This window comes from Mustela erminea, chromosome 7 (genome assembly GCF_009829155.1).
Source record: "Mustela erminea isolate mMusErm1 chromosome 7, mMusErm1.Pri, whole genome shotgun sequence".
Classification (NCBI taxonomy): domain Eukaryota; kingdom Metazoa; phylum Chordata; class Mammalia; order Carnivora; family Mustelidae; genus Mustela; species Mustela erminea.
The window spans coordinates 5355194-5379702 of NC_045620.1; the positions used below are offsets into that span (position 1 = coordinate 5355194).

A 24509-nucleotide genomic window follows, 5' to 3' on the forward strand; every position below is an offset into this window, starting at 1 on the left:
AACTATTTTTCACTGTGTCAAAACACACACTCAGGACGGCACCTGATAATATTCTATGTCCTTAGTGGTTCCGTACACAGTTAGTTTCATGCGGGAAACATACCAGGGGCTGCCGGACTCACACCAGCTGCCTCTGGGGAGGGGGACGGAGGAGGGGCGAGAATGCGATTGGGGAGAAATTTTAAGTAAACTGACTGTTCCCTTCAGGTTTTCCTTCCCTTAATAAGAAACCATTAGGAAGTACACTGTGGTATCCTGGATCAGTTCTTGGAACAGAACATGGACAGCCGTGGAAAAACTGGTGCAATCTGAAAAACAATGTGGAGTTTAGTTACTAGTAAGAAGAAACAAACACTGATGGTCATTTCTCCGCTTTGACAAGTGTCCTATGGCCTTGGGGGAGGTGTTGTCGCTGGGGCAACCTGCTGAGGGTGCTCTGGGACTCTGCACTGTCTTTGCAACGTTTCTGTAAATCTGAAATGATTCTAAAAGAAAAAGTTTATCACAAAGGAAGCAACCAGGTTATTAACGCTTGTTAATTTTCAGCTGCGGTACCTGAATATTTGTTGCATTTTCCTCCGTGTTCTTATTTGTGATTACATTTTTTCCCAAGTCCAAGGTACCCGGAAAGCCTCCCAGAGACCCAGTCTGGGAGTGTGTTCAGGGTCTCATGCCCCAAGGACCAATAACTCATCAATCTCCAGCCCCACAAGAGCGACGGGGACTCAGCTGGCGAGTGAAAACCCCAAGCAGCCGTGCCTCGAGACCTTTAAAACTCTTTCTGCCCCGTTCATAAGATGCCCCGTGTGAGGCAGACATTCATTTATGAGCACGAGAGACAGGGCAGGGAGGTCGTGTCAGGTCTTTCGGTTTTCCTCCCGGTCCTGAACTTTGTAAAATGCCCCCCACCATCTTCCCCTCTCTCAGGTTCCACTGTCTGACTGACTTGACCTAACATTTGTTGAAAGAGAAGCCCTTAAAAATGGCAGTGGGGCCCCCAAACCTTCCAGGGCTAGTAAACGTTTATAGGGTAGAGGCACCAGTTGGTCATTTCCTTTAGGAGGAAACAATAAATGAAGCGACTTGCCTTATACCAACTTGAACCCTGAGCTCCTTGTCGTCTTAATATGCTTGGTGGTGGTTGGGGGGGGGGATGGGAAAGGGGGTCCAGAAGTCTCTGGTTCTCTTGTGGCTCAGCCCAAGAACTGGGAAATGCCTTTTCTCCGTTTTTAGCCAGACCAGTTCTCCGGTGTGAGAGCTGTCCTGTGTGTTACAAGATGTTGGGCAGTATCCCAGGCTCCTACCCGCCAGATGCCAGAGGCACCCCAAGCCAACGCCGTGAGAGCAAAGAACGTTTCCCAACATTGCCAATGTCCCCCTGCCCTGGGGTGAAGGGGGGGGGCAGGGAGCAAAATTGCCCCCAGTGGTGAACTGCTTTGTAGCTTTCCTCCAAGTTGGAAATTGATTTGAGAGCCTTTGGTTCAAACCATTGGTACATGGCAATAACTGGGGGAAGCCGGCTTTTCTAGACGGGTGGATTATTTTCCGGTTGAAAGGAACACAGATTGCAATCAGAATGTGAGCCTTCTGCTGGGACACAGCGCGGCCTGGGTTTGCAACATTCTGGGGACAGAGATGGAGGTCACATCTCTACAGAGCAGCAGCACCTCCTGGGAACCAGAACAGTCTTCCAGTGCCTTTTGCCCCATGGTACTAAAAGGTTATGAAACACACCCACCAAAGTGGTTTCTCTTTTTTTGTCCCTTGGGAGGAATTAGGGCAAAAACCTCTCTTACCTGGCCTCCTCTGTCTGCAGGTAATTTACCGGGGGTGGTGGGGAGCACAGAAGCCATGTGTTGCCATGGCCATGGCCACCGTAGCTCTCTCCAGACCTGCTTCCAGCAGGGAAAGCTGATGGCTTTAGACCACGGTCCACAGGCCAAATTTGAACCTCCGTCTGTGTTTGCACAGCCTGGGAGCAGAATGGTTTTTATGTAATTTTTTAAAGGATGATAAATGATCAAAAGAAGAATACTAGTTCACGACATTTGAAAGTTAGATGAAATTCAAATTCCAGCGTCTGTAAGGCTTGACTGGGGACATGAGCACTGATGTATTGCTGGCGTCTGCTTTCCCCCTGTGGCGCGAGTGGGGTCACTGCCACAGAGTCTGTGCTCTCCAGAGCCTTGGAATACTTCCTATCTGGTGGGTTATGGAGGTCTGCCCGCGGTGCCTGGGGAGCTCAGTCGGTTCAGTGTCTACCTTCGGCTCAGGTCATGATCTGGGGGTCCTGGGATCCAGCCCCATGTCAGGCCCCCTGCTAGGCAGGGAGTCTACTCCTCCCTCTCCGTTTGACCCTCCCTCTGCTCGATCTCTCTCTCTCTCACAAAGATAAAATAAAATCTTAAAAAAAAAAATGTTTGCTGACCTTTCGACTGTCCGTACCCTCTACCTGGGAAGGGATAAAAATGAAAAAATCCCGAGTGTTACCCACCCACTCTTTGTCGCTCTGCAGATGATCAGCGACACAATGCACCGTCTGTCCTGCTGGCCATGCAGAGGGGCTCCTCCTCGCTTGAGGAAACTCTGATTTACGCAGATTGCTCCTCTGATGGCTTCTCGGCCTCTGGACTGGGAGGTGTACACCGTGAATCCCTATGAGGGCGCTTTTAGGCTCCTCCTAAATTTGCTTGGTCCTTGTAGCCTGCTCTCCACACCCCACCTCCCCAGTTCTCCTCAGACATCTCAGGTGGTAGTTAGGACCAGCTCTGGGTCAGAACCTATGAGTCTAAATCCCACTTCTGCCCCTTGTAGCTTCGTGAGCTTGGGCGGGTGATAATACTGTGCATGACCGTTTCCTCTTCTGGGTCAGTAGCGGGGCCTGGCTCCTGGGCAGCTGTGGGGGGTCCCCTGTGTGGAGGCAGGAGGAGAGCCAAGCACGGTGTCCGAGGGGCCCGAGGTGCCCAGGACCCTTACTGCCGACAGTGATGTGGTCACTCCTAGTGGGGGCAGCTCCTCTGGGCATTCTGGGCAGGGGACACCACTGGCTCATTCTGGGCAGGGGATGCCACCGGCTCATTCTGGGGGTGACAGCGGGGTGTGCGGGTGTCCCCCACGCTGAGCTCTGCAGGGCTGGGGTCTGCTGCTATCTGTGTAGCCCACAGAGAGGCGGGAAACTTGACGGTGCTCACAGGAAACGATCAAACTGGGAAGCTGGTTCCCTTAGGACAAGTCCTGCTATCCAAGCAAGTTGCCTCTGGCTGGTTCCAATCTGTATTTATCGATGCAGGTTTGAAGGAAACACCAAACCATCATCAGACCTGGCACCAGCTCAGGGCACCAGCAACCCCTCAGATGCACGCACTTACTGTGGGCAGGCCCACTCTTCATGAATTAATGAAAAATTCACAGTAAAATTGGACCTGTATTTGGTTTTTGATTTTTATTTTTGGAACTCCATTGATATAGAATTCCATGGGGTGGCATTTCCTCTGTCCCCTCATTTTTTGATCTGAACACCTGACATTTCTCCTTTTTAAGTGAGGGCCTCTCCACAGCAGCCGTTAGCACGATTCCCACATTTGTTACTACGCATGAGGAGAGGGGAGGTCAGGGAAGACCAGCCACTCGCCCAGCTTTGGGGACAGTGTGTGACCTCAGGCGGGTCACTGGAAGCACCGCAGCGCTCAGGGCCTCAGTTTCTGCCTCAGTCAGCTTGGACCAGAATAGAGTATCTTACCCTGGGGGGCTTAAAGCCCAGACATGTATTTCCCCACAGTGCAGGAGGCTGGAGGTCTGAGTTGGGGTTGTCTCTTTCCCTGGCTTGTGCACCCGCTGCGAGCATTCCTCGCAAGGTGGGGAGCTGGAGCTCCCACCTCTTCCTCTTCCCGTGGGGACACTGGCTTCCGCAGGGGACCTCGACCCTCATGACCTCATCTAAACCTCGTATCTCCTGAAGACTCATCTCTTAGTCCCATCATTTTGGGCTTAGGGCTCCAGCAGGTGAATTTGGGGGCCCAGTTCAGTCCCTAGCAGTGTCCCTGTAAGGTGGGGTGGCTCAGACCTTGGGGCCTGTGGGACCAGCCCAGATAGTAGCAGGGAGCTCTCAGCAAATGGGGGCCCCTCCCGGGGGCTGCCTTTGGAGCACTCTTCTAGGCCCTTCCGTGAGCCTGAGCAAGGTGATGGGCGAGCCCCTGATGTGCTGACGGGTCTGCAGGCAGCAGCTGTCCGGGATGCCTGTGAATCCCTCTCCCAACCCTGCTCGGGGCCCTCCTGTGTGAGACTGCATATTTGTAGGTGACTTCGCATTTTAAAAATTGTACTTTTTTTACTCAACTCCCGTTACAGATTTTTTAAAAGGTGCATTTATTTATTTATTAAGATGTTATTTATTCGAGAGGGAGAGTGAGTGAGAGCAAGCGAATATGCAAGTTGGGGGAGGGGCAGAGAGAGGGAGAAGCAGACTCCCCGCTGAGCAGGGAGTGGGACATGGAGCCGGATCCCACCACCCTGAGATCATGACCTCAGCCAAAACCAAGAGCCAGACGCTCAACCACGGAGCCCCCCAGGTGCCCACCCTCCCCCCCCCTTCCACTTCACAGGTTTTGACAAGAGGCATGGGCGTTTGAAAAAAAGTGTGATGTTGCTGTCACCTCTTCCAAGGGAGCTAGGCTGAAGGCAGTGCACAGAAGTTGAGCAGAGTGAAAATTATCCTTGAAATCCCTTAAGAAGCCACACCAGAAATACACACACTATGTCTTTGGGCGAAGACCCGGGGCCAGTTTTCCTGCTTCCATTGCACATGAGGGGAAGTGCTTGGTTAAGGTTCAGGGCCCATCGTGGACTCAAATACTTATCTTTAACCACTGGCACCGCCCTCAAGGACAGTGGATGCTGCGAGGTCTATGCTTCCCAAAGCCGGCTCCCTGCTTCAGTGGAAAGGAATGATGTCTCATTTAGAACTTGTTCTAAGTCACAGATCACCTGCCTATCAGTGGGTTCAGTGTTAAAAACATGTCATTATCTCCCAGAACAGTAAGAAATGAGGGAGGTGATGCCAAGTGTGGGGTAGTAGCTCAGTGATAATCACTCAGGTATATGTGAAATGTATGCCTTACCTACAACCATCCTTAAAAGTCCTCATGCCCATTACTTCATGGTTACAAAATGGATGCTATAGCCCCAGACATCACATCCTCACACAATTTCATGTTCAAGGCAGGAGAAAGGGGATAGGTTCAAAGAGCTCTCCTGGATTGCCTAGCTCTTCATTTCCTACAAGCCTCTAAAAAACTTCTCTTTAAGTCCCATGAACCCAGCTAGTTCCTAAGGCCAGCTTTTGCTGCAAAGGAGGGTGGGAACATATGAAACTGGCCTCTGGCCAATACAATGGGAGGCGGGAGAGGGAAAAGTGGGTTGGAAGTGGTTGTGGGGTAGCCACTTTCAGATTATTTGAATTGTTTCTCTTTGTTGTCCTTGCCCATGTGCTACATAGTTTGATTTACAGAAGTTATTTGCACATGTGATTTTGCTCCTCTATGTGACAGAAAGGGAGGGGCCCTAAGCTGGGTTCTGGTCTCCAAATAATAGTGCGGTGTGCTGACGTGAGTTCAGACCCTCTGCAGCTCACCAAGACACTTGAGCTTCTCTTTAAACTCAAACCTGTAAGTCAGTACAGCTTCAGTCCTCAGAGGACTCTACCCCGCAGCCAATTGTTTGCAGAAAACAAACTTTATCAGCTCATCCCTTCTGATCTCCTTAGACAAGGGGCCAAAGTATTTGAAAAGACCTAAGAAGGTCAGGAGTCACTGTGCCCTGGGAGGAAGCAGAGGCTGGGCTGGGCTTGGTCTGAGCTTGGCTTGGGGGACAGGTGGCTCCTGTTTCCCTCTGGGTAGAGAACGAATAGATCAAGATACTCAAGGCATCGGAAGAATCTGTGTCACATTGTTTGCTAGGCGAGGGTGGGGAGCTGCTGGGGATGGGGAGGCCTGCCTGTCCTAGTGGAACCCTGTGTGTACGCTGAGAGCCCGAAACAACTTATTTCCAGGAGGTGGGCTCTGGGCGCCTGGGTTGTTTCTGCTAGTTTGCAAGAGACTAAGGTGTGAGGATCTGAATACATCCTTAGGTACAGAATTGAGGATCGGCGGAAAAGGAGGAAGAAGATATTTTTAGGGATTACTTTTGGGCAGCGAGGGTAACAGAATTCTTTGGTTGGGGGTAAAACAAGTCTATTCAAACTAGCTTAAATGAAAAAAAAAGGAAATCAATGTATCCCCAAACCTGTGGGCAAGATGCGCCGGCAACTTGCTAGTCTGTAGAGAGTTCAAGTGTTTTATTCTCTCTGTGTCCCTCATCTGTCCCTGCACAGCCCCTCCTGCCTCTCTGCCCCACTGGGTTCCTCTGCTCCCCTGCTGATTGGCAGAAAGAAGGCCACCCACGGCACCTTGTAATTACAGCTATCTGGCTAGCCACACAGTTGCTTTCCCAGCTTTCCTAGCAGGTTGGAATGGCCACAAGGATGCTGTCCTAACCAGTGAGACATAAGAGGAAATTTGCTAGGGGAGGAATGGGGTAGGAGGTGGTTCATCTGAAAAATATTTTGCTTCCAGATGAGTGACAGCTGAGCAAACAGAACTCTCTGTGCTCTTCGTCTTCTTTTTTTTCTGCCTTGAATGTGGTTCTGTGAAGGTGTGATGTTTGGAGTCATGGCAGCTGTCTTGTGATCATGAGGCAACATGTAAATATCAACATGTAGACAATGGCAGAGCCAGAGACAGAAGAAACTTGGGTTTTTGATGACACGACTGACCTACTTCACCCAATTAAAATTTCTGGGAGAGACTCTTCGACACCTTGAATCACATGTTCATGCATGTATCAGTTGGGTCTAGAAGGCGGGTCACACTACATAACTAAGATAGCTGGGAGTCAGCTTCTGCTCCCTTGTGGCTGGGTCGGAGAGGGGTTGGGGAGGTATCAACTATTCAATTAGAGCTTTGTTAACCGTCGTGATAATAATCTAAGTCGGTGACATGTGTCAGGGGCTTACTGTGGGCCAAGCATCCTCATTCTCTTTACCTAAATTAACGTAGTGCATTTTCATGAAAACCATTTCAGGTGGGGACCGTTCTTATCCTTCCTGTTTTATAGAGAAACTGAGCACAGAGAAGTAGCTGGTCCAGGATACACAACCAGGAAGTGAATTTAAATTTGGAGGTCCGCTTTCTGAGCCCTGCCTCTTAAACTTGATCCTGAAGTGCTCCTCGGGCTCAAAAGATGGGTGTGGAGCAGGTCAGTAAACAGCAGGTCATTTGTGAGGGCAGGAGGAGGCCACAGAACTCTGCTCTAGGGATCATCCCCCATTTCTTTCCTTTGTTTAAAAACAAAATTAATTAATTAATTATTTTGACTGAGAGAGAGCACACAAATAGTCAGAGAGGGAGAGCAGACTCCCTGCTGAGCAGAGAGCCCGATGCGGGACTCGATCCCGGGACCCTGAGATCATGATCTGAGCCGAAGGCGGAGGCTTAACCCACTGAGCCACCCAGGCACCCCATCATCCCCCATTTCTTTGATGATCAGTGTTTCTGAAACCCAAATGTCTTAAAATTGATAGAGATGCTTTGCCCCCAAGAGCTGCCGTGACATTAATCACGGCTCTTACAATAGAGGACATATGGTGACAAATACTTCTTGTGTTGAACGGAAGGGGAACAGAGCCAGCCCACGTTTACTGTGAACATGGTTTATTGACATGGAAACGGGACGGGCACAGAACGGCGCTCGAAGCCAAAAGCAGAGCACAATTGGCAACTAGGACCCCTGGCGTCTTCCCGGAGGGTGACCGCTGTCCTAACTTCTAATGGCCTAGATTTAGTCTTGTCTGTTTTTAAATTCCATATACATTGAATTGTGCAGGAATTCTCTTAAGTCACTACTGGTCGTTTCCAGTGATTTGTAAGATGACCCCACTTCGAACTGTTTGTGTGAGCTGGAGACTCACTCTGTAAGTCATCAGCATCTCTACTGACCACGTGTCACAGATTTCCAAGCCATTCTTCGGTTTTTGATGATGGATTCTCCTTCCGTTACCGGTAATGGGTTCAGGGGACAACAGTGTGGTTTTGAGGATGTTTTGGTAGTTCAGCTTGGGAATCCCAGCTCAGCTTGTTGAAAATTCGAAGATCGGGGCATCTGACTGGCTTGGTCCGTGGAGCCTGTGACTCTTGATCTCGGAGTCATGAGTTTGAGGCCCTCGTTGAGTATAGCGATTACTTAAAAATAAACCAAAAAAAAGCAGGGGGGCTCCTGGGTGGCTCAGTGGGTTAAGCTGCTGCCTTCAGTTCAGGTCATGATCTCAGGGTCCTGGGATCGAGTCCCGCATCGGGCTCTCTGCTCAGCAGGGAGCCTGCTTCCTCCTCTCTCTCTCTGCCTGCCTCTCTGCCTACTTGTGATCGCTCTCTGTCAAATAAATAAATAAAATCTTTAAAAAAAAAAAAAAAAAAGGAAAAACCAAAAAACCCCCCAAAACTTGAAAATGTGATATCAAGTGGGTCAGCTCTTGAGGATTGTGAGTTTTCCAGCAAACCTCCCCTGCCAGTCCCCAGGACAGGCTTTGCACACCCCCCACATCACCCTGTGTGCAGAATGAGTGCACATGGCTCTGTGGTGTTTCGGTTCAGGTACAGGGCTTTGGAGAAACTCTTATTTTGAAAGGGAGACGGGAGCCCAGCGTGAAGGAAACGCAGAACAATGTCTTCCTTAGCTGCACCTGCACAGCCAGGGCCTAATGAGTTTGGGTTGATGGAACCCAGACCTCAGGAAGGATTATAAATTCTCATTTGATTTGATTTGCTTCTAAAATACCTTAAACCAGCTGTGCCTGCCCAGCTGACCCAGGCGTCTGTGACTGCTCTGGGGGAAGGTCTGGAGAAGCACCCTCCTGTCCCGCAGCAGCTCCTCTCGCCGCCGCCAGCCACTCCTGGGGTCTTCTCTGGGCAGGGTCCCCCCCTGCCCCCGCCATGCCCCGTGATTGCTGCCTTCTGTGTCCTCGAATTCTCAGGGAGCCTCATAACCGAAGGCTCCTTCATGTCTCCATTTAATAGAAGGGGAACGCTGAGCGTCCCAGAGATGGATTAACTTGTCCTGAGTCCTGCTGGCGATCGGCAGAGCCCATGTTCCAACCCAAGCTGTCAAGCCCCCTGGCCCACCTGAGCCCCAGCTTTCTACGGCCTCTTGAGCTGAGTGAGGCAAGGGCTCCCGTGGGGGAAGTTTCTGGACACTCTTTGCTAAGATACTTGGGACTCTGCCACGGGCCACGCAAGTGGGTACAGCAGATGAAACAGTGGCGAACACAACAAAACAGTGACAGCTACTGTCTTTCAGGACCTCCCTCTGTGCCAGTGAGCCAGACAGCCCCCGTGCCAGGGCTTCTCGAAGTGGGGTCCCCAGACCGTCAGCATCTCCTGAGAGTGTGTTAGAAATGCCGGTTCTTAGGCTCTACCCCTGAATGAAAAATGCTGGGCATCAGCCCTGTGGTCTCTGTGTGAACGAGCTCCCAGACGGTTCTGGCGCACACTGGTCTGCAAATCCCTGGTCTGTTTTGACCCACCAGCAACCCCGCGGAGGAGGTATTCCCATCCTCCCGTCTTACAGGTGAGAAAGAAGTGAGTTGCTAAGCCCCGGCGGGCGTTGGAGCCGGGTCTCCCAGCCCAGCCCCGCTCCACAGTCGAAGCCTTTGTTCTGTGCCCTCGCTCAGTTTGTGTACTCTTGGTGAGGACGTAGACGAGAAGACAGGTCGTAGACAGGTTAGCGGGCCAACCAGTACAATAATCAGAGCAGTTAAGTTCAGGAGGGACATGGAATGGGCGGTGGGGAGGGGCTGCGAAGGGACGGTGGCCCTGTGGGGCTGTGGCCATCCAGTTGAGCCCAGCTCAGTGAGAGGGAAGGGGCTGGGGTGCCGGACTGGACCTGCCGCAGAGCTCCTGCCCCGTGTTCTTGAACTTGATGTATCTGCTGTTATTCCGTGTGATGTCACTCACCAACGGACAGGTTCCTGGTGGTCCTACCCCCAGAGCAGGGGGCAGTCATCATGCCTGTTTACAGACAGAACTGAGAGCCTTGGAACCACCAGCTTCCAGCCCAGGCCTCACACACAGCTCCAGGATTAAATTCTCGCTGCTTCTGTGGCATTTCTCACAACGGAGATGACTTTGGTGGGCGGTGTGGGGGGAGGTGACCCTCCCCTTGTGCCTCTGAGAACGTGTATTCGGACCCTGGCTTGCGACAAGCTCTCCCTATATCTTGTTGCTCTAAGAAGCCAGCACAGGGATGCCACAGAGCATTGCTTTAAGTTCCCCAAGAACTTTCTACCGTGACGGACAGGTTCTGCATCTGTGCTGTGCAAGGTGGGAGCCATGAGCCCCATGTGGCCGTTTAGATTTAGATCGAACACCAGAGCACACGTAAACCACCTCCCAGCCACACCAGCTGCCTCTCAAGTGCCCAGTAAACATATGTGGCTTGGGGCTGTCACACCAGAGGCACGGATGTATAATCCCGGTTTGGAGGTATTAGGCTGAACCGTCGATAGGTCAAAATCGGTAGAATGTGGGCGACTTTCTATGGTATGATGTAATGGAAGCTCAGGCAAGACCAGGGAAATCCATCCCTTTGTTACAGAGGGAAGAACTGGGACCCCACCCACCTCACTGAGAGCCCAGATGCGGCCCAAACCCAGGTTCCCAGACTCTCTAGAGGTCTGTCCGTCTGCTCGGGGATTCTCAGCTGGGCATGACTGTTACTGGGGCTGGACCATTCTCTGCAGGAGGGGGGCTGTCCTGGGCTTTGTAGGATGTTTAGCAATGTCCCCGGCCTCCACCCACTAGAAGCCAGTAGCACACACCCCCTGAGTCCCGGCAAACAGACATGAATCCAAGCATTGCCCAATAGCCCTCAGTGGGGTTTTGGGGGTTGGGGAGGAGAAAATCACCCCTAGTTGAGAATTACTAGTTGAGCTGAAAATAGTAGCTAGTTTCCATTCTTTTCCCTCCTTTGTAGTTGGGGATGGGGTTGGGACCCAGGGATCCCTGGGGGCTGGTTTCCTCCGTCCGCGGAGATGGGCTGCCTGTGAATGAGGAATGGCTGCCCTTGGTCGATGGCAGAGAGATCGACATTTGCTTACAGCTCATTTTTCTTTTGAGCTCTACCAGCGTCTGGGTCTTTTTAGGCAAACAACTGGCTTCAGCCCTAGAGATAATTAAACCCATCTTTTTTCCCCTCTCTCCACCCCATGCCCTAAACCCTTTGGTCCATTCAATTCACAATGATAACATTGTTCGAGCAATACTGTGCACATGTTGACATGAAGTGTTTAATCTTGTGGTACAGTAATTCCCCTGCCCCACCCCCACCCCACATCTGTGCTGCGGCACCGATGACAAATGCGGGGCCTGCCAGCGCCCTCGCCTCCGCGCCTGCGTCTCTGGCCATCTAACAAGGAGGCAGTGTCTGCGAAGACCCTCTCGGAGCGCCCGGCGCTGGGACTCCAGGTGGTCTTGTTGGCAGCCCAAGTATTTGGTGGAAAGTTCGAGAGTTGAAGCAGCAGTCCAGGGGCAGGGAGACAATGCTGCTTGTGTGCCCTCCGCCAGGCAGGGCCCTGCCCCCCACCCCGATGTGGGGGGCTAGGGAGGGCAGAGGATGGGGAGACGGATGAATGCTATGCCGTCTTCAAGCTGTCACCCTGTCTCCAGGGCGACTTTGACCTTGGGCAGGAGCAAAACTTGCAAAGCAAAGAGGCACCTGAGTCGAATGCAGTCTTTACTCTCCGAGTGCAACTTTTTTTTTTTTTTTAAAGATTTTATTTATTTATTTGACAGAGAGAAATCACAAGTAGATGGAGAGGCAGGCAGAGAGAGAGGAGGAAGCAGGCTCCCCGCTGAGCAGAGAGCCCGATGCGGGACTCGATCCCAGGACCCTGAGATCATGACCTGAACTGAAGGCAGCAGCTTAACCCACTGAGCCACCCAGGTGCCCCCCGAGTGCAACTTTTAAGGTTACTCTTGAGTTCGCATGTGTGCCAAGAGCTTCCGATACTCTAGAGTTGTCCTTACCTGATTATCTCCGTGGCTATGACGTCTGCGGTGGCGTCCAGTGTCAGGGAGCAAGTCGGCATGGCGGAGTGGTGAAGACCATGTGGGTATTCAGACCAGCTGTGTGGCTGTGGGAAAGTCATTTTACGGCTCTGAGCCTCAGTGTTTCCATCTGCAAAAGGGGCACGATTCATGTGCCTACCTCTGAGTAGGATTTTTACAAGGATCAGTGAGATGTGGTGTGTGACACATGTGATGTGATGTTCAGGACAGTGAGAGGGCCTTTATAGTTGTGACTCACCCCCATTTGGGTGGCTACTCTCCAAACAAAACCCAACCTCAGAAAATAACAAGTCAGCACGTGTTGATGAGGATGTGGAGAAATTGGAGCCCTTGTGTAGCGTTGGGGAGGACTGTGAAATGGTGCAGCTCTGTGGAAAACAGTATGACAGTTCCTCAACAAATTAAAAACAGAATTACCCTATGGACCGACAATTACTTCTAGATACAGACCCGAAAGAATTGAAGGCAGGGCTTCAAGGAAATGTTTTCCTCCCCGTGTTCATAGGGGCATTATTTATAGTAACCAAAAGGTCGAAGCAACCTGAGTGTCCATCGACAGATTAACAGATAAACCAAACATGGTCTGTACACACAACAGAATACCGTTCAGCCTTGAACAGCGAGGGAATCCTGACAGATGTCAGATGCTCCTGTGTAGATGAATCTGGAGGACAGGATGCTCAGGGAAATAAGCCAGACACAAAAAGATCAGTGCTATAGGATTCCTCTGGTGGGAGGTCCTTAGAGGAGTTGAATTCAGAGACAGAAAATCGAACTGTGGGTGCCAGGGGCTGGGGGTGGAGAATGGGGGCTCGTTTAATGCATCTTTCAGTCTTGCAAGATTAAGAGAGTTCTGGATATTGGTTGCACGGCGCTGTGAATGTATTTAACATGACTGAACTACAAAAATGGTGAAGATGGTAAGTCTTATGTATATGGTACCTCAGTTAAGAATCAAATGGAGAAAACATTAGCCATTAGCCAGCTCAGGGGTCAGGCAGCTGACAGAATTGCAATCCTTTCTTTTTTTTTTTTTTTTTAAAGATTTTATTTATTTGCCAGAGAGAAAGAGTACACACAAGTAGGGGGAGCAGCAGGCAGAAGGAGAAGCAGGCTCCCCGCTGAGCAAAGAGCCTGATATGGGACTCGATCCCAGGACCCTAGGATCATGACCTGAGCTGAAGGCAGATGCTTACCAGACTGAGCCATCCAGATGTCCCCAAAGCTGCAATCTGACTGGGCTTTTATCTGTCTTTGTCCCACTGCATGATGACAGAGGGCTCTCACACCTCTCTGGGGTGGTCAAGAAGGGCTTGAGGGTGTGAGGAGACACGGAGATATTTTCTTGGGAGCATTTGTTATTTTAGACTCTTACGTGATAGTCCTTTCCTATGCCTTTAGGAAGATGTCCTCTCTTCTGTAGCAGACCTGTGTCAGCACTCGTGTTCCCGAAAGAACATTTTCCTGTTAGAGTACTTGGGTATGTCTGGTCCATTTTCCAGAGCTCCCAGTTTATGTCATGCCCCTGCCAACTTTTTCAAGCTCCTTCATCTTGCCATGTAAATCTTTGAATGAATGAAAAGTCATCATCAAGGTTCACATCCTTGAAGCTGTGGGACCATAAATTGCCTTCCGACAGCTGCCTTGGTCACAGTCAGCTCCAGTGAATTCTGGCATGTGCCAGAACCTTCTGGATGAATTGCATCCATGTAAGAAAGAAGGAAGCCTGAATTGGAAATTTTGGAGTTAAATCAGGATTGGCGGGAGGATCTGGGACATGGAATCTTAAGCAGTCAAGGGTCCTTGAAAGCTCAGTTCTAGCTTCTGGTTATATTATGGTCTTTGGTTGGTTCTCTTGGTTCCCAGAGCCTCATCGTCATGAAAGGGGTTCATAACTGGAGCTTTTGGGGACCAGTCTATTTCCTCTGCCTTTTCTCTGGGGCTGGTCAACCTCCAACCTTCTTCAAGACTGCACTCAACACTTTCCCCGTGAACTCCCTCGTACCTAAACAAATACACTGGGGTTTGCTAGAATAAACTAAAATGAACTGTTCCTTTAGGGACTGTGTCTCCTTTGGCCCCATTGCCTGTTACCCCTAAACTCTTGACGTGGAAATGGTCAGATGCATATACTAAAGATGACCATGCTCTCCTGCCCTCTGACCTCCTGCTTCAAAGTATTTACCCAATAGAAATGTGGTCACCGAGAGGCACACGCAAGGATGTTCCTCATAGCCCAGTTTATAACAGTCCCAAACGTGAAACTATCCAAAGGCCCATCAGAGAATAGACTGTGGCCCACTCACGCCACGGGGTTCTACACAGCAGCGGAAATGAATGATCACCACTACAGACAACCAGCCGGACGCAGACACAGAAGGGTAAGCGCTCGGCGGGCGAACTGAGTCTGTGGCATCAGGTGTTGGGCTGGCGGTCACCTTTGGGAAGGAGCGGCTTGTGTCCAGGAGGGGCCCCAGAGGTATCTACGGTCAGAGGAATGAATGTACCGTTTCCCGTGCTGGGTACGTTTGTGTTGAGATAGTTAATTGAGCTTTGGTTTGTAGCTTTACTGTATGCATGTTATTTAAAGGCTAGAAGGAATTTTCATGGAGAGTAATATATTCAATCCAGTCGCCTTATGGAGCCCTATGTATGTCAGGCTGTGCCGGGCACTGGGGGTTCATGATGGGGTCAGTCATTGCTTTCTGCTCGGTCAAGGGGTCATCTTGGGGATGACCTGGGTGGCTCAGGTGTTAAGTGTTTGCCTTCGGCTCAGGTCATGGTCCCAGCTTCCTGGGATCAAACCCCGCATCGGGCTCCCTGCTCAGCGGGGAGCCTGCTTCTCCCTTTCCCACTCCCCCTGCTTGTGTTCTCTCTCTTGCTGTGTCTCTCTCTGTCAAATAAATTATATATATATATATATATATATATATATATATATATATAAAGGGGAGTCATCTTTTGTTTGGAAATTATCCAAGTCTAAAGAATGCAGCTTTCCTGGCAAATGGTCACTTGGAGGTAACCACAGTCGCTTGGATGTGTTTCCCCGCCCATCCATTTCCAGGTGTGGAATATTACTGGGCTCGTGATTATTTTGTGCAGAACAGCTTTGGTTGCAAATGGTAGGTTGCGGTCTGTCAAGTTGCAAACCCTCACTCCAAGTCAGCTTAAAGGGGACTTGTTTGAGGGGTTCCACGTAACCCACAGATTGAAAGAACTGAAACCCCAAATTTCAGGAAGGATGGGGATCCCCCCACCAGAGGATCAAGCCTGAGAGGCTTCCCTCCTCAAGGCTGGTGTCCGTGCCCCCCTGCCTGGCATCTTCCTTCTCACGGGCCAGCTTCCTCTGCACAGCAGGGGCACGTGGCAGCCCACAGTCCTAACTTACACCCTTAGAGTTCAAGGCAGAGACGACAAACAGGGGCTGTTTAGCAGCAGGTGTGAGGAAAATAAAAGACATCCCGCATTTGGCCCAGCTTGGGGCTTGTTCCCTCCCATCCCTCAGCTCTGTATAAAAGGGTCATGGGACAAGATGGTAGCTCCCTTGGGACCATGTGGTGTGACAGAGAGAGCCCCAGTGAGGCTTTCTAAGAGAAAGAGGTGGTACAGTCACATCACCTACTTGTGACATGACAGCGAGTGGTCAGTCCTGCAGCTTCTTTGCCCGCCCAGCAGGAGCAAAAGAAATACGATACCTTCTATGCCTGTTTTCTCGCACTTGTAAGAATTTATTGTATTCTGGCGTGTATGACTATGTATGGAGTATAAATATATATAAATATAGTATAAATACATTGGGGCACCCATACGCCCTCATTTTACAGGGTTAAATATAGTTCTACAAAGCACGGTTCTCAATACCTACGCTTCGGTGCTGGTTAAATCCGTGCTGCCCCGGCAGGTCTACAGGGCAAGATCCATTTGGTTATCATACCCCTTTGTTCAGAGGACACTAACTTAGTGAGAGCTATGCCTGTACCTTCTGTGTCATGTCAGTGGGAGGAGGCGCTCAGATGCTGAGAGGAGGCAGAACTCTGGGGCTGTACGTGAGGCAGAGGTCTCCTCTCGCATGCCCAGGGGTCATGGGAGGGGACGCCCGAGTGGGTGGCTTCCGGTTCCCAACTGCCTCTGCCCTTTATGGACACCCTCCAGCCCAGAAAGACCCCTCCCAGAACCAGCTTTGGGGTCATTATCCCAGGCTTTTGTAAAATGACACTAGAATTGGCTCTGGGGACAGTCTTGGGGCTGGTTGCTGTCAGGATGGTGTTTTCCGGAATCCATTTTCTTTGGACTTATCTTTTGGTCTCGGGGATTTGGGCCCTTTTAATCTTTTGAAGATGAAAGTCTTCGTTAATGCCTGTGAGCTCTCTTAGCCGGTGGGGTGCTGGAATGTTCAGGGCGGTGCAGAGAAAGCTGGTTTCCCAGGGTCTGGGTTGTTTTTGGAAAGCTTCTCTTTATGGACAAAGGGAGATACCAACTCTAGACAATTATTGAAAAACCCAAGTCCTGGGTAATCAGGTATGGTAATGTAAGACGTGGAAAGCTGTATTTTCTCCCTAAAAGTACATTCTTCTACCTACTTCAAGGGTGACAGTTGAACTGCCTTGACCCCTGAGCTCGAAACGGTGTGGATTCCCTGCCGTGGAGTGGCTTCTGTAAAAATGGAAGCCTTGGAGGGATGAGATTTGGAATTTGGTTTGGACTTTGAATTATGAACTGCTCTTTTAAAAAAAAAAGTGACTGTCTTTGATAGATTACAAAATTATTTTTAGAACCCATGGTGATGTGGTTTCAGGAAGAGCAGGAGGTGAACGTGGTTCCTACTGCTCATTGTCTTAAAATAATTAATGAAGGCGATGCCTGCAGGAAGCTGTCCGGGAGAGCCTGCAGATGTTTGCAAGAAATTTACCCTGACGCTATGCATATATCTTGTTAACAAAAGAAACCTTACAACCTTGGTATCTTAACTGTCTTAACAGTTAAGATACGTTTTATCTTCTACATTTAAGAAGTTACATATACACCTGCTGCTACAGATTTATTTTTGTGATTATGTGTCAGTGTTTTCTTTCTTCCCTGGGTGTGACTTGAATGGTTGCACCTGTGTTAATGGTCTGCTCCTTCAAACATTTCTTTAGTGTTAGGTCTGACTGTGATACTTTTCAAATACAGTTGTCATAGCCGAACTATGCAAATCCCCACCTTCGAATAAGGCTTCTTCTGCGTGGATGGCATTCTCTCGCCTCCCTGTTTGAGAGGCCCCATGACAATGGCAGACATGAACTTATATTGCCGTAAGTGCCGACTCTGTACAGAGAAAGGGCCACTATCATCCTGGGACGAGGGGAGGCATACAGAGGTTAATCACTCGGCTGAGACCACACAGCTGGTAGGGACACAGATTCGAGCTGAGCGCACTTGGCTTTAGAAAGGTCAAGGTCAAGAGTGTGAACTTTGGAGCCCAGCCACGGACCAAACTGGTGACCTTGAGCAAGTCACCTGCTTCTCCGCACCTCAGAGTCCTCATCCGTGAAGTGGGGATGAATCCCACCCCGCCGGGCTGGGAGTGTTCAGAGCAGGAGCCGATTCAGAGCAAGTGCTCCCTGAATATGCCTTTTTGTCCTTCTGCGTTGTTCCCCTTCTTCATTGTAAGTGGGGGGTTCTGCACCCCCATCTCTGGGGATCCAGGACTGAGGCAGATGGAGACTTTACGTGGCCTGTCAGCTTGCAGGGAGGGAGGTGGCCCATGGGATGCTCCCCTGTTCTTCCACAGCTCCTGGGGACTTTAATGGGACTAAGAGGATGTTCGAGGAGTGGCCAGAGAGTCGGGGGGAAAAGCTAGCTGTTCACAGGGGAAGGAACCACAGGAGGATGAGGTTTTCGAAGGCAGGAAGAACCAGGTGCTGCATGCTGGTACCTGGAAGACTGGCAAGATCATGGCCATAAGACAGCCTTTCCATTTTGTTAGGAGATGGTCCTCGGTGACCTCAGGTCGGGTGCTGCGGGGCTGGGGGGCAGCTCAGGCGTGGTCATGGCTGCTCACTCAGTGAGGGGGCCCGGCTGGGGGACTGCATAGGCTCGTGCACGGACTGCTCGCTGGCGGGGAGCTGCTCTCCAGGGGTGACTGCCTTACTGCCTTTAGCCAGGCCCTTGCAAAAAAGCCCTTGACGGCCCCCAGACTGGGCCCATCTCCCTAACAGGATGAACTTGTGTTTCTCCACTATTCCTCCTGATACCCTCTGAAAAAGCTCCCAGGGCGATAGTTGGGGTGAACAGCTCGGCAATACGACTGATGGGGAGCACACACAATTCCACTTTCGCCCATGCCTCCCCACATTCACCAGATACGGGGCGCATGGGTACCAGAATGCCCTCCTCTGAGAGCCCCGAATTGGAAACGACCCGAATGCTCACAGACTGCAGAATGGACATGTGTATCGTGGTGAAATCCACGCGGGGACTATTGCATGGCATCAGGGCTGGGTGGCTGTCCCCAGGCACACAGATGGACCACACAAACACTGTTGAATCAAAGAGGCCACGGACAAAAGAATATGTCCGATGTTATTTCCCGTTTGTGATATTCTGAAACGAGCAAAACCAACCTGAGATTTGAGAAGTTGTGGGAGAGGAAAGGGGACCTGGCGACATTCTGTTTCTGGGTCTGGGAGGAGGCCCCATGGGGACGCTCGCGGCAACACACACAGAAGCACACACACGCATTTTGCGTGCACTTCATATGTACGCTGAGTAGCAACGAGAAAGTTCTGACCACAGGCTTAAGAGCTGCCCTAGCAGAGCCGGAGGCGTGGCCACTGAGAGGCGTGGCTAAGATTTGGCGGGGTCTGGGTTTGAGGTCCCGCTCTGGCCCCGGGCAGGGCAGTCAGTCCCTCTTGGCTCTTAGGTACGTCCCCTACCAACGTGGCATTGCGCTCGCCTCTTAGGGTGACCTGAAGATGGTGTGAGAAGGATGACAGAGGCCTGGCCCCGGGCATTAACACAGTGACCGACGCAGGGCGCTTTGCTCTGCTCCCTCATTCAGAGGTCCCCTCCTGGGCTCACCTGACCCCCACCATGGGCTGCACTTCCTAGAGGCTGCCACAAAGACCCTTACCCTACCTGCTTTCTGCATAAATCAAAGCTGGGGACGCCCCCGTCAGCATTCTTTGTCCCCCAACTTAGCCTTTCCCTGAGACTGGGTCAGGAGGCACGTGCTCCGAGTGGGGGGGGTCAAGGACAGAGCAAGTGAGGAGGACAAGTGCAGTCTTCAGTGACCACGGGATGTTTTCTGGAGAGGTCATTCCTGTGGCCAGCTCTCCACGTATGGCCCAAGATTCCAGCAGCTGAAGACGGGAGGTCACTTCCCAAGATCTCCCCAGAGGCAGAGTCACTGCTGTGCCTAGCCAGAGTTCCCTGGCCTTGAAGACTTCACCTGCCCCGTCTGCCCAACAGGAAACAGCCTGATGAGGATAATCCGTCTCAAGCCCAGCCCTCATCCCAGTATCTTTTAGAACTATTATTAAGGTTTAAAACAGTTCTGTTGTTGTTGTTTTTAAATGCAGGTCTGTAGGAAAGGCCGTTGGGCTGCCGGTGTTGGGAACAGTTTTCCTCCAAGGTGTTCATGTCCTGCCTGCAGCTGGGCAGCCCTGACCCTGCCTGGGAGCCTCTAGGGATTAGGAAGCTGAAGCCAGAGGTGGAGCTGGGCACATTTCTCCTCTATTTCTTGTATCCCTGGTCGTCCCCCCACCATAGGCAGGAAGCAGAGATGGGGCTGTGTCTCCCGGGAGAGGAAAGGCATCTGCAGATGTCACACACTTGCTTGAACTTGGCCCTTCTGCATCTTTCCAGCCCTTGATTCCCAGCTTCATCCTTGCTCCGTTTTGGACCAAAGGATACACGAACCTCGGGAATCACAGGCCCCTTCCAGAAACACTCTTTTGGGGCTTACATCCATTTAACATTTATTATCGATGAAATGGGCATAATCTCTCAATCCAGTCTCACTGTCAGTATGAAGGAGAAGAGTTGAGGCCTTTGCCTTATTTTATCCTGAAGTCATTTTATTTTATTTTATTTTTATTTTTTATTTTTTAAAGATTGTACTCATTTATTTGACAGAGAGAGATCACAAGCAGGCAGAGAGGCAGAGAGAGAGGAGGAAGCGGGCTCCCTGCTGAGCAGAGAGCCCGATGCGGGGCTCGATCCCAGGACTCTGAGATCATGACCTGAGCCAAAGGCAGTGGCTTAACCCACTGCGTCACCCAGGCGCCCCTCCTGAAGTCATTTTAAAAAGCCACACCCCCGACCTTGCTGTTCGCTGCTTTTTCTGCTTTTAGTCTAAGGCCGTGGTTGGAAACTCTGGCGGTTGTTAGAAACATGTGGGGTGCTTTAAGAAGTACGGGTTTTTGGGCCCCCTCCCCAAAGATACTGAGTCAGTTGGCTCAGAGGGGGGTGAGCACAGTGGGGGGCCAGAGCCCCCCATGTCAGCCTCCCACCCCCCATCTTCAGTGATTTCGCTTCGGGAGCTTGAAATCGGCCAAAATGGAAACTGACAGACACGACCGATAAGGTCCCAGAGACCCAATTCCTCAACATTGACCAGCGCACCACTGAGACAGGGCGTCAGCGTTTTCCCACAGCCCCATGGTGATTCCCACCTGCTGCTGGGGCTGAACACCATTGGGCCTCAGGGACCCCATGACAAGCAGAGTGAGGTCTGTCTACACGCGTCATAGCTCACCGTTGTCAAGCCCTCCCAGAGGCTAAGCTGCCGGTGTTAGGTTTCTTAGCTCTCCCAACAACCCATGCAGGATAATGATCCTCATTTTTGGATAAGGAAATGGAGGTCTAGAGAGATTAGCAGGTCTTGTGCAGGCCTGCCAGTTAGTGGCTGACCCTGGATTTGAACCCAGGCCCACGAACCAGAGTGTGTCCAGGGCCTCTGGGATGGCTCGGTCGGTGCCCCACTCTTCCCAGAGGGTTGATGCCGAGTCACTGCTCTCGTTCAAGGGGACCACAGGGCCAAGGCTGTGTGTCTCCAGGCTTCCACGGGGCAGCGTAGAAGGGGCGGTGAGCACCAGGGGGGTCCAGCTGTGGGTGGGCTTGGACTCTGCGGCGGGAGAGTGAGAGCCGGGAACTAATGAGCCCTTGGTGTGGCGTGTGCTTCCTCCCTCCAGTGGAGCACGACAAGGAGTTCTTCTACCCACGCTACCACCATCGGGAGTTCCGGTTTGATCTTTCCAAGATCCCGGAAGGGGAGGCTGTGACCGCAGCCGAATTCCGGATCTACAAGGACTACATTCGGGAGCGCTTTGACAACGAGACGTTCCGGATCAGCGTTTACCAGGTGCTGCAGGAGCACTTGGGCAGGTGGGTGCTGGGACCGGTGCCGGGGAGGGGTGCTGAGCTGCCCTCAGCGGCAGAGGAGGGAGGGAGTGGTGGCTGGGCTGGGGCCGGGGCGGTTGGGCCATGTATGTCCCGGGCTGCCAACCATGTGCCAGGCCCTACACTGCACCGTGAAGCCCAGCACATGACCTCAGACAATCAGTGAAGGCGGCGATCCGTATGAAAATGGGATCAAAACCCCAACCCAGAAATAAACAGGCAGAGAGAGAACTCGGCCTTCTAAGAATCACGAGGTCGGGAACCCAGATCTTGGGTTGGAAGACTTGACTGTCTGGAGACCCTTTGGTTTTGAGGTCTCCTGAGAGGTCAGGAGGCTCAGAGATGGGCCAGAGCATGGAGTGAGCATATCGGTCCTTCCGGAGGTGACTGTGACACCCCTCCCCCGCCCTGCCTCAGTGGGGCTCAGGCTAGTGGACTCCTGTCATGGCCGGATGCCATTCCCCAGTAAGGCATGGCGGGAAGTTGCTGTGGGCGCCTCCTGATGGACAGTCCCAGCATTTGCAGCGGGAATGGGGACCCCTTACCACCCTGGGGACAGAGGAGAGGTCACCACCTCCTTCACAGGCCATCTTAAAGACTAAGACAACCAAGCCTCTCTTTCTAAGGGTTTCCATTGTTTTGCATTTGTTACCTGGTTTGTATTCCCGCAGCCCTGTGGGGCGCCGCTCCTGGACTTGGGGAGCGTTAGGAGCGTTAGGAGCTGAAAGCCGAGGGTGAATCATCTGCCTGCTGCCACCCAGGGAGACAGTGGCCAAATTAGGACTTGTACCTGGGTGTACAAAAAGTAGTTCTTTTGAAAAGACACTTTTGCGTAGGTAAGACCGTCACGTTGTCACATGGACAAGAGAACAGCAGCTACAGTGGTCAGGAAGACTCCATCCTGGCTCTGGGCCCCGGGGCCCACCCCCCAGGCCGCCTCTGCTCCCCGTTCCTTGAGGTTCTCCACCCGTGTGACAGGCGGGAGGCGCGTTATTTTTGTGGACAACATTATTTCACACCGGTGCGTGTCCGTCAGCTATAGCCCCGGAGATAGAACCGTGGGGTCCGAGGGTGCACACGTCGGTAACGGTTCGATTTTGCTGGACGGCTGTCCTCGGAGGTTGTGTCAGTTTATAGCAACAAGCTAGGGGGAGGCCGATCTCCTGTGTGCTCACAACATCATCTCTGATCGAGCTGTTTTGGTCTTTGTCAGCCTGATGGGCGGGACCAAGTCTACACTGAGGGCCCCCGCTTGTGTGCACGGCCCCACTCGCCCTACAGGGAGGCCAGCAGACGCTCCTAGAAGGAGGGTGTGCTGCGGGGGAGGCGGCAAGCGGTCTTGGGAGGCACCTCCGAATCCTACGATAGGCACTCCGGCCCCCCAGTGAGCCCCGACATCGGTGCCCTGCCCCTCAGACCGAATATAGGAAGAAGGATGGAGTTCGTTTTGGGGCGTGACACCCGTTTGTTTGCTCTGGACTCTGACAGACCCCCCAGGACTCCTGAACAAAAACATGTTTGACTTTTCTCCTGAAGGCCGGCGAGCACGCAGGTACCACCGGCCATTTGTCACCAGCGCCCGATCGGCCGCTTGTGCCAACACCGAGCCGCACTCCCTCCCCGCCCCTCCCGGCAGGCTCCCCACACCTGCCTTAGGAGCGTCCCCCAAGAGGCTTCACCTCAGGAATGGCTGCTCCGAGTGGGTTTGGCTGAAGAGAATGCAAGGGTTGGCTGGTGTCACCTGGGCCGCTCTTCTCCGAGTTTCCAGAGATGCCGGGCAGGAAGGTCTTTGCCCTCCCTGGCCACTGCAGTGTCCCCAGGGTTGGCTGGGATGCGGCCGCTTCCCATGAGGGGCGTCGCCACCCATCGGTCCCTGAGACGGACAAGCCTGGTGTGACAGGCACAGGACCTCCTTTGTGGAGGTCCGAGGCCGCTGCACTTGGAGAGAGACGTGTGAGCCCAGAGATGTGTTTCCCCACCCCGCTGCTGAGCACCCACAGGCCAGGCGCTGGCTTTGGAGCTGGTCTCTGGGGACATTGGTGGCTGAGGAGAGGACTGGTTTTCCGGGGCTGTGCTCACAAAGTTCCATGAGGTGTGTGGCTTAAAACCATGGAAATGGGCTCTCGCAGGGTTCTGGGGGCTCGGAGTTGGAAGGCGAGGTGTCGGCTGCCTCTGAAAGCTTTGAAGGGCAGGGGTGGGCTTCCTTCCTGCCTCTTCCAGCTTCCAGGGGTGTCTGTCCATTGTCAGTGCTCTTGGCTTCTAGCTACCGCTGTCTGTCCTCTCTCTGCTCTCTTTCCACGTGGCTTTGCACCCTCGAGGGACCTTCTTCTGTGTGCCTCTCTCCTCTTGGAAGGAAACCGGCCATCTCGACCTCGGGGCCCTCCCTGCTCCCATGCGACCTCACCTTACTTAACCAGAATTAATCTGCAGAGACCCTCTTTCCAAATACGGTCACATTCACAGGTACCTGGGGTGGGACTTGAGCATATCTTTTTAGGGGGTGCACTCCACCCCACAGCGCGGGCTGGAGGAGATGGGCAGCAAACCGGGAGGCAAGGACGCAGACAAGCTGGCCTCCTGAAGCGATCAAGCGGTCATGGGTGGCCGTGCGTGCTGAGCTGGGGTGTAGGAATGACAAGAAGGCTCTGGCCATGGGGCATGGGCTGGAACGGCAAAGGCCGTGGTCCTAAGGTGGGGACAAGCACGGGCTCTGGGGAGGACAGAGGGACGTGATAATACCCAGATGGGGCGAGCCACTTGGTCCTTGCTTAATGAAACACGAGCCTTGGCTTCTTCCCCACCAGGCTGCCAGCAGCTGCTTGTCTTTCTGCCTGTGTCAGCCTGTTGGCATCGTGGGCACGTGTCCCGTCACGGTTTGAGGCTGCTGCCTCCTCGGCCCTGTCTTAGTTCCGTGGGGTGGATCCAGAGGCCCTCGGGGAGGGGAGAAGGCCTGAGTCACCGTGGTTGGAA

General features: G+C 52.2%; 1 protein-coding gene across 1 annotated transcript in view; it reads left to right on the forward strand.

Moving 5' to 3' along the window:
* Positions 1–24509, forward strand: part of BMP7 (bone morphogenetic protein 7) — an 88153-nt gene that overhangs the window by 11399 nt on the left and 52245 nt on the right. The window contains exon 2 of the mRNA XM_032350267.1: positions 21332–21524. Within this exon, the coding sequence (XP_032206158.1) occupies positions 21332–21524 (193 nt within the window). The remainder of the gene's footprint in view (positions 1–21331; positions 21525–24509) is intronic.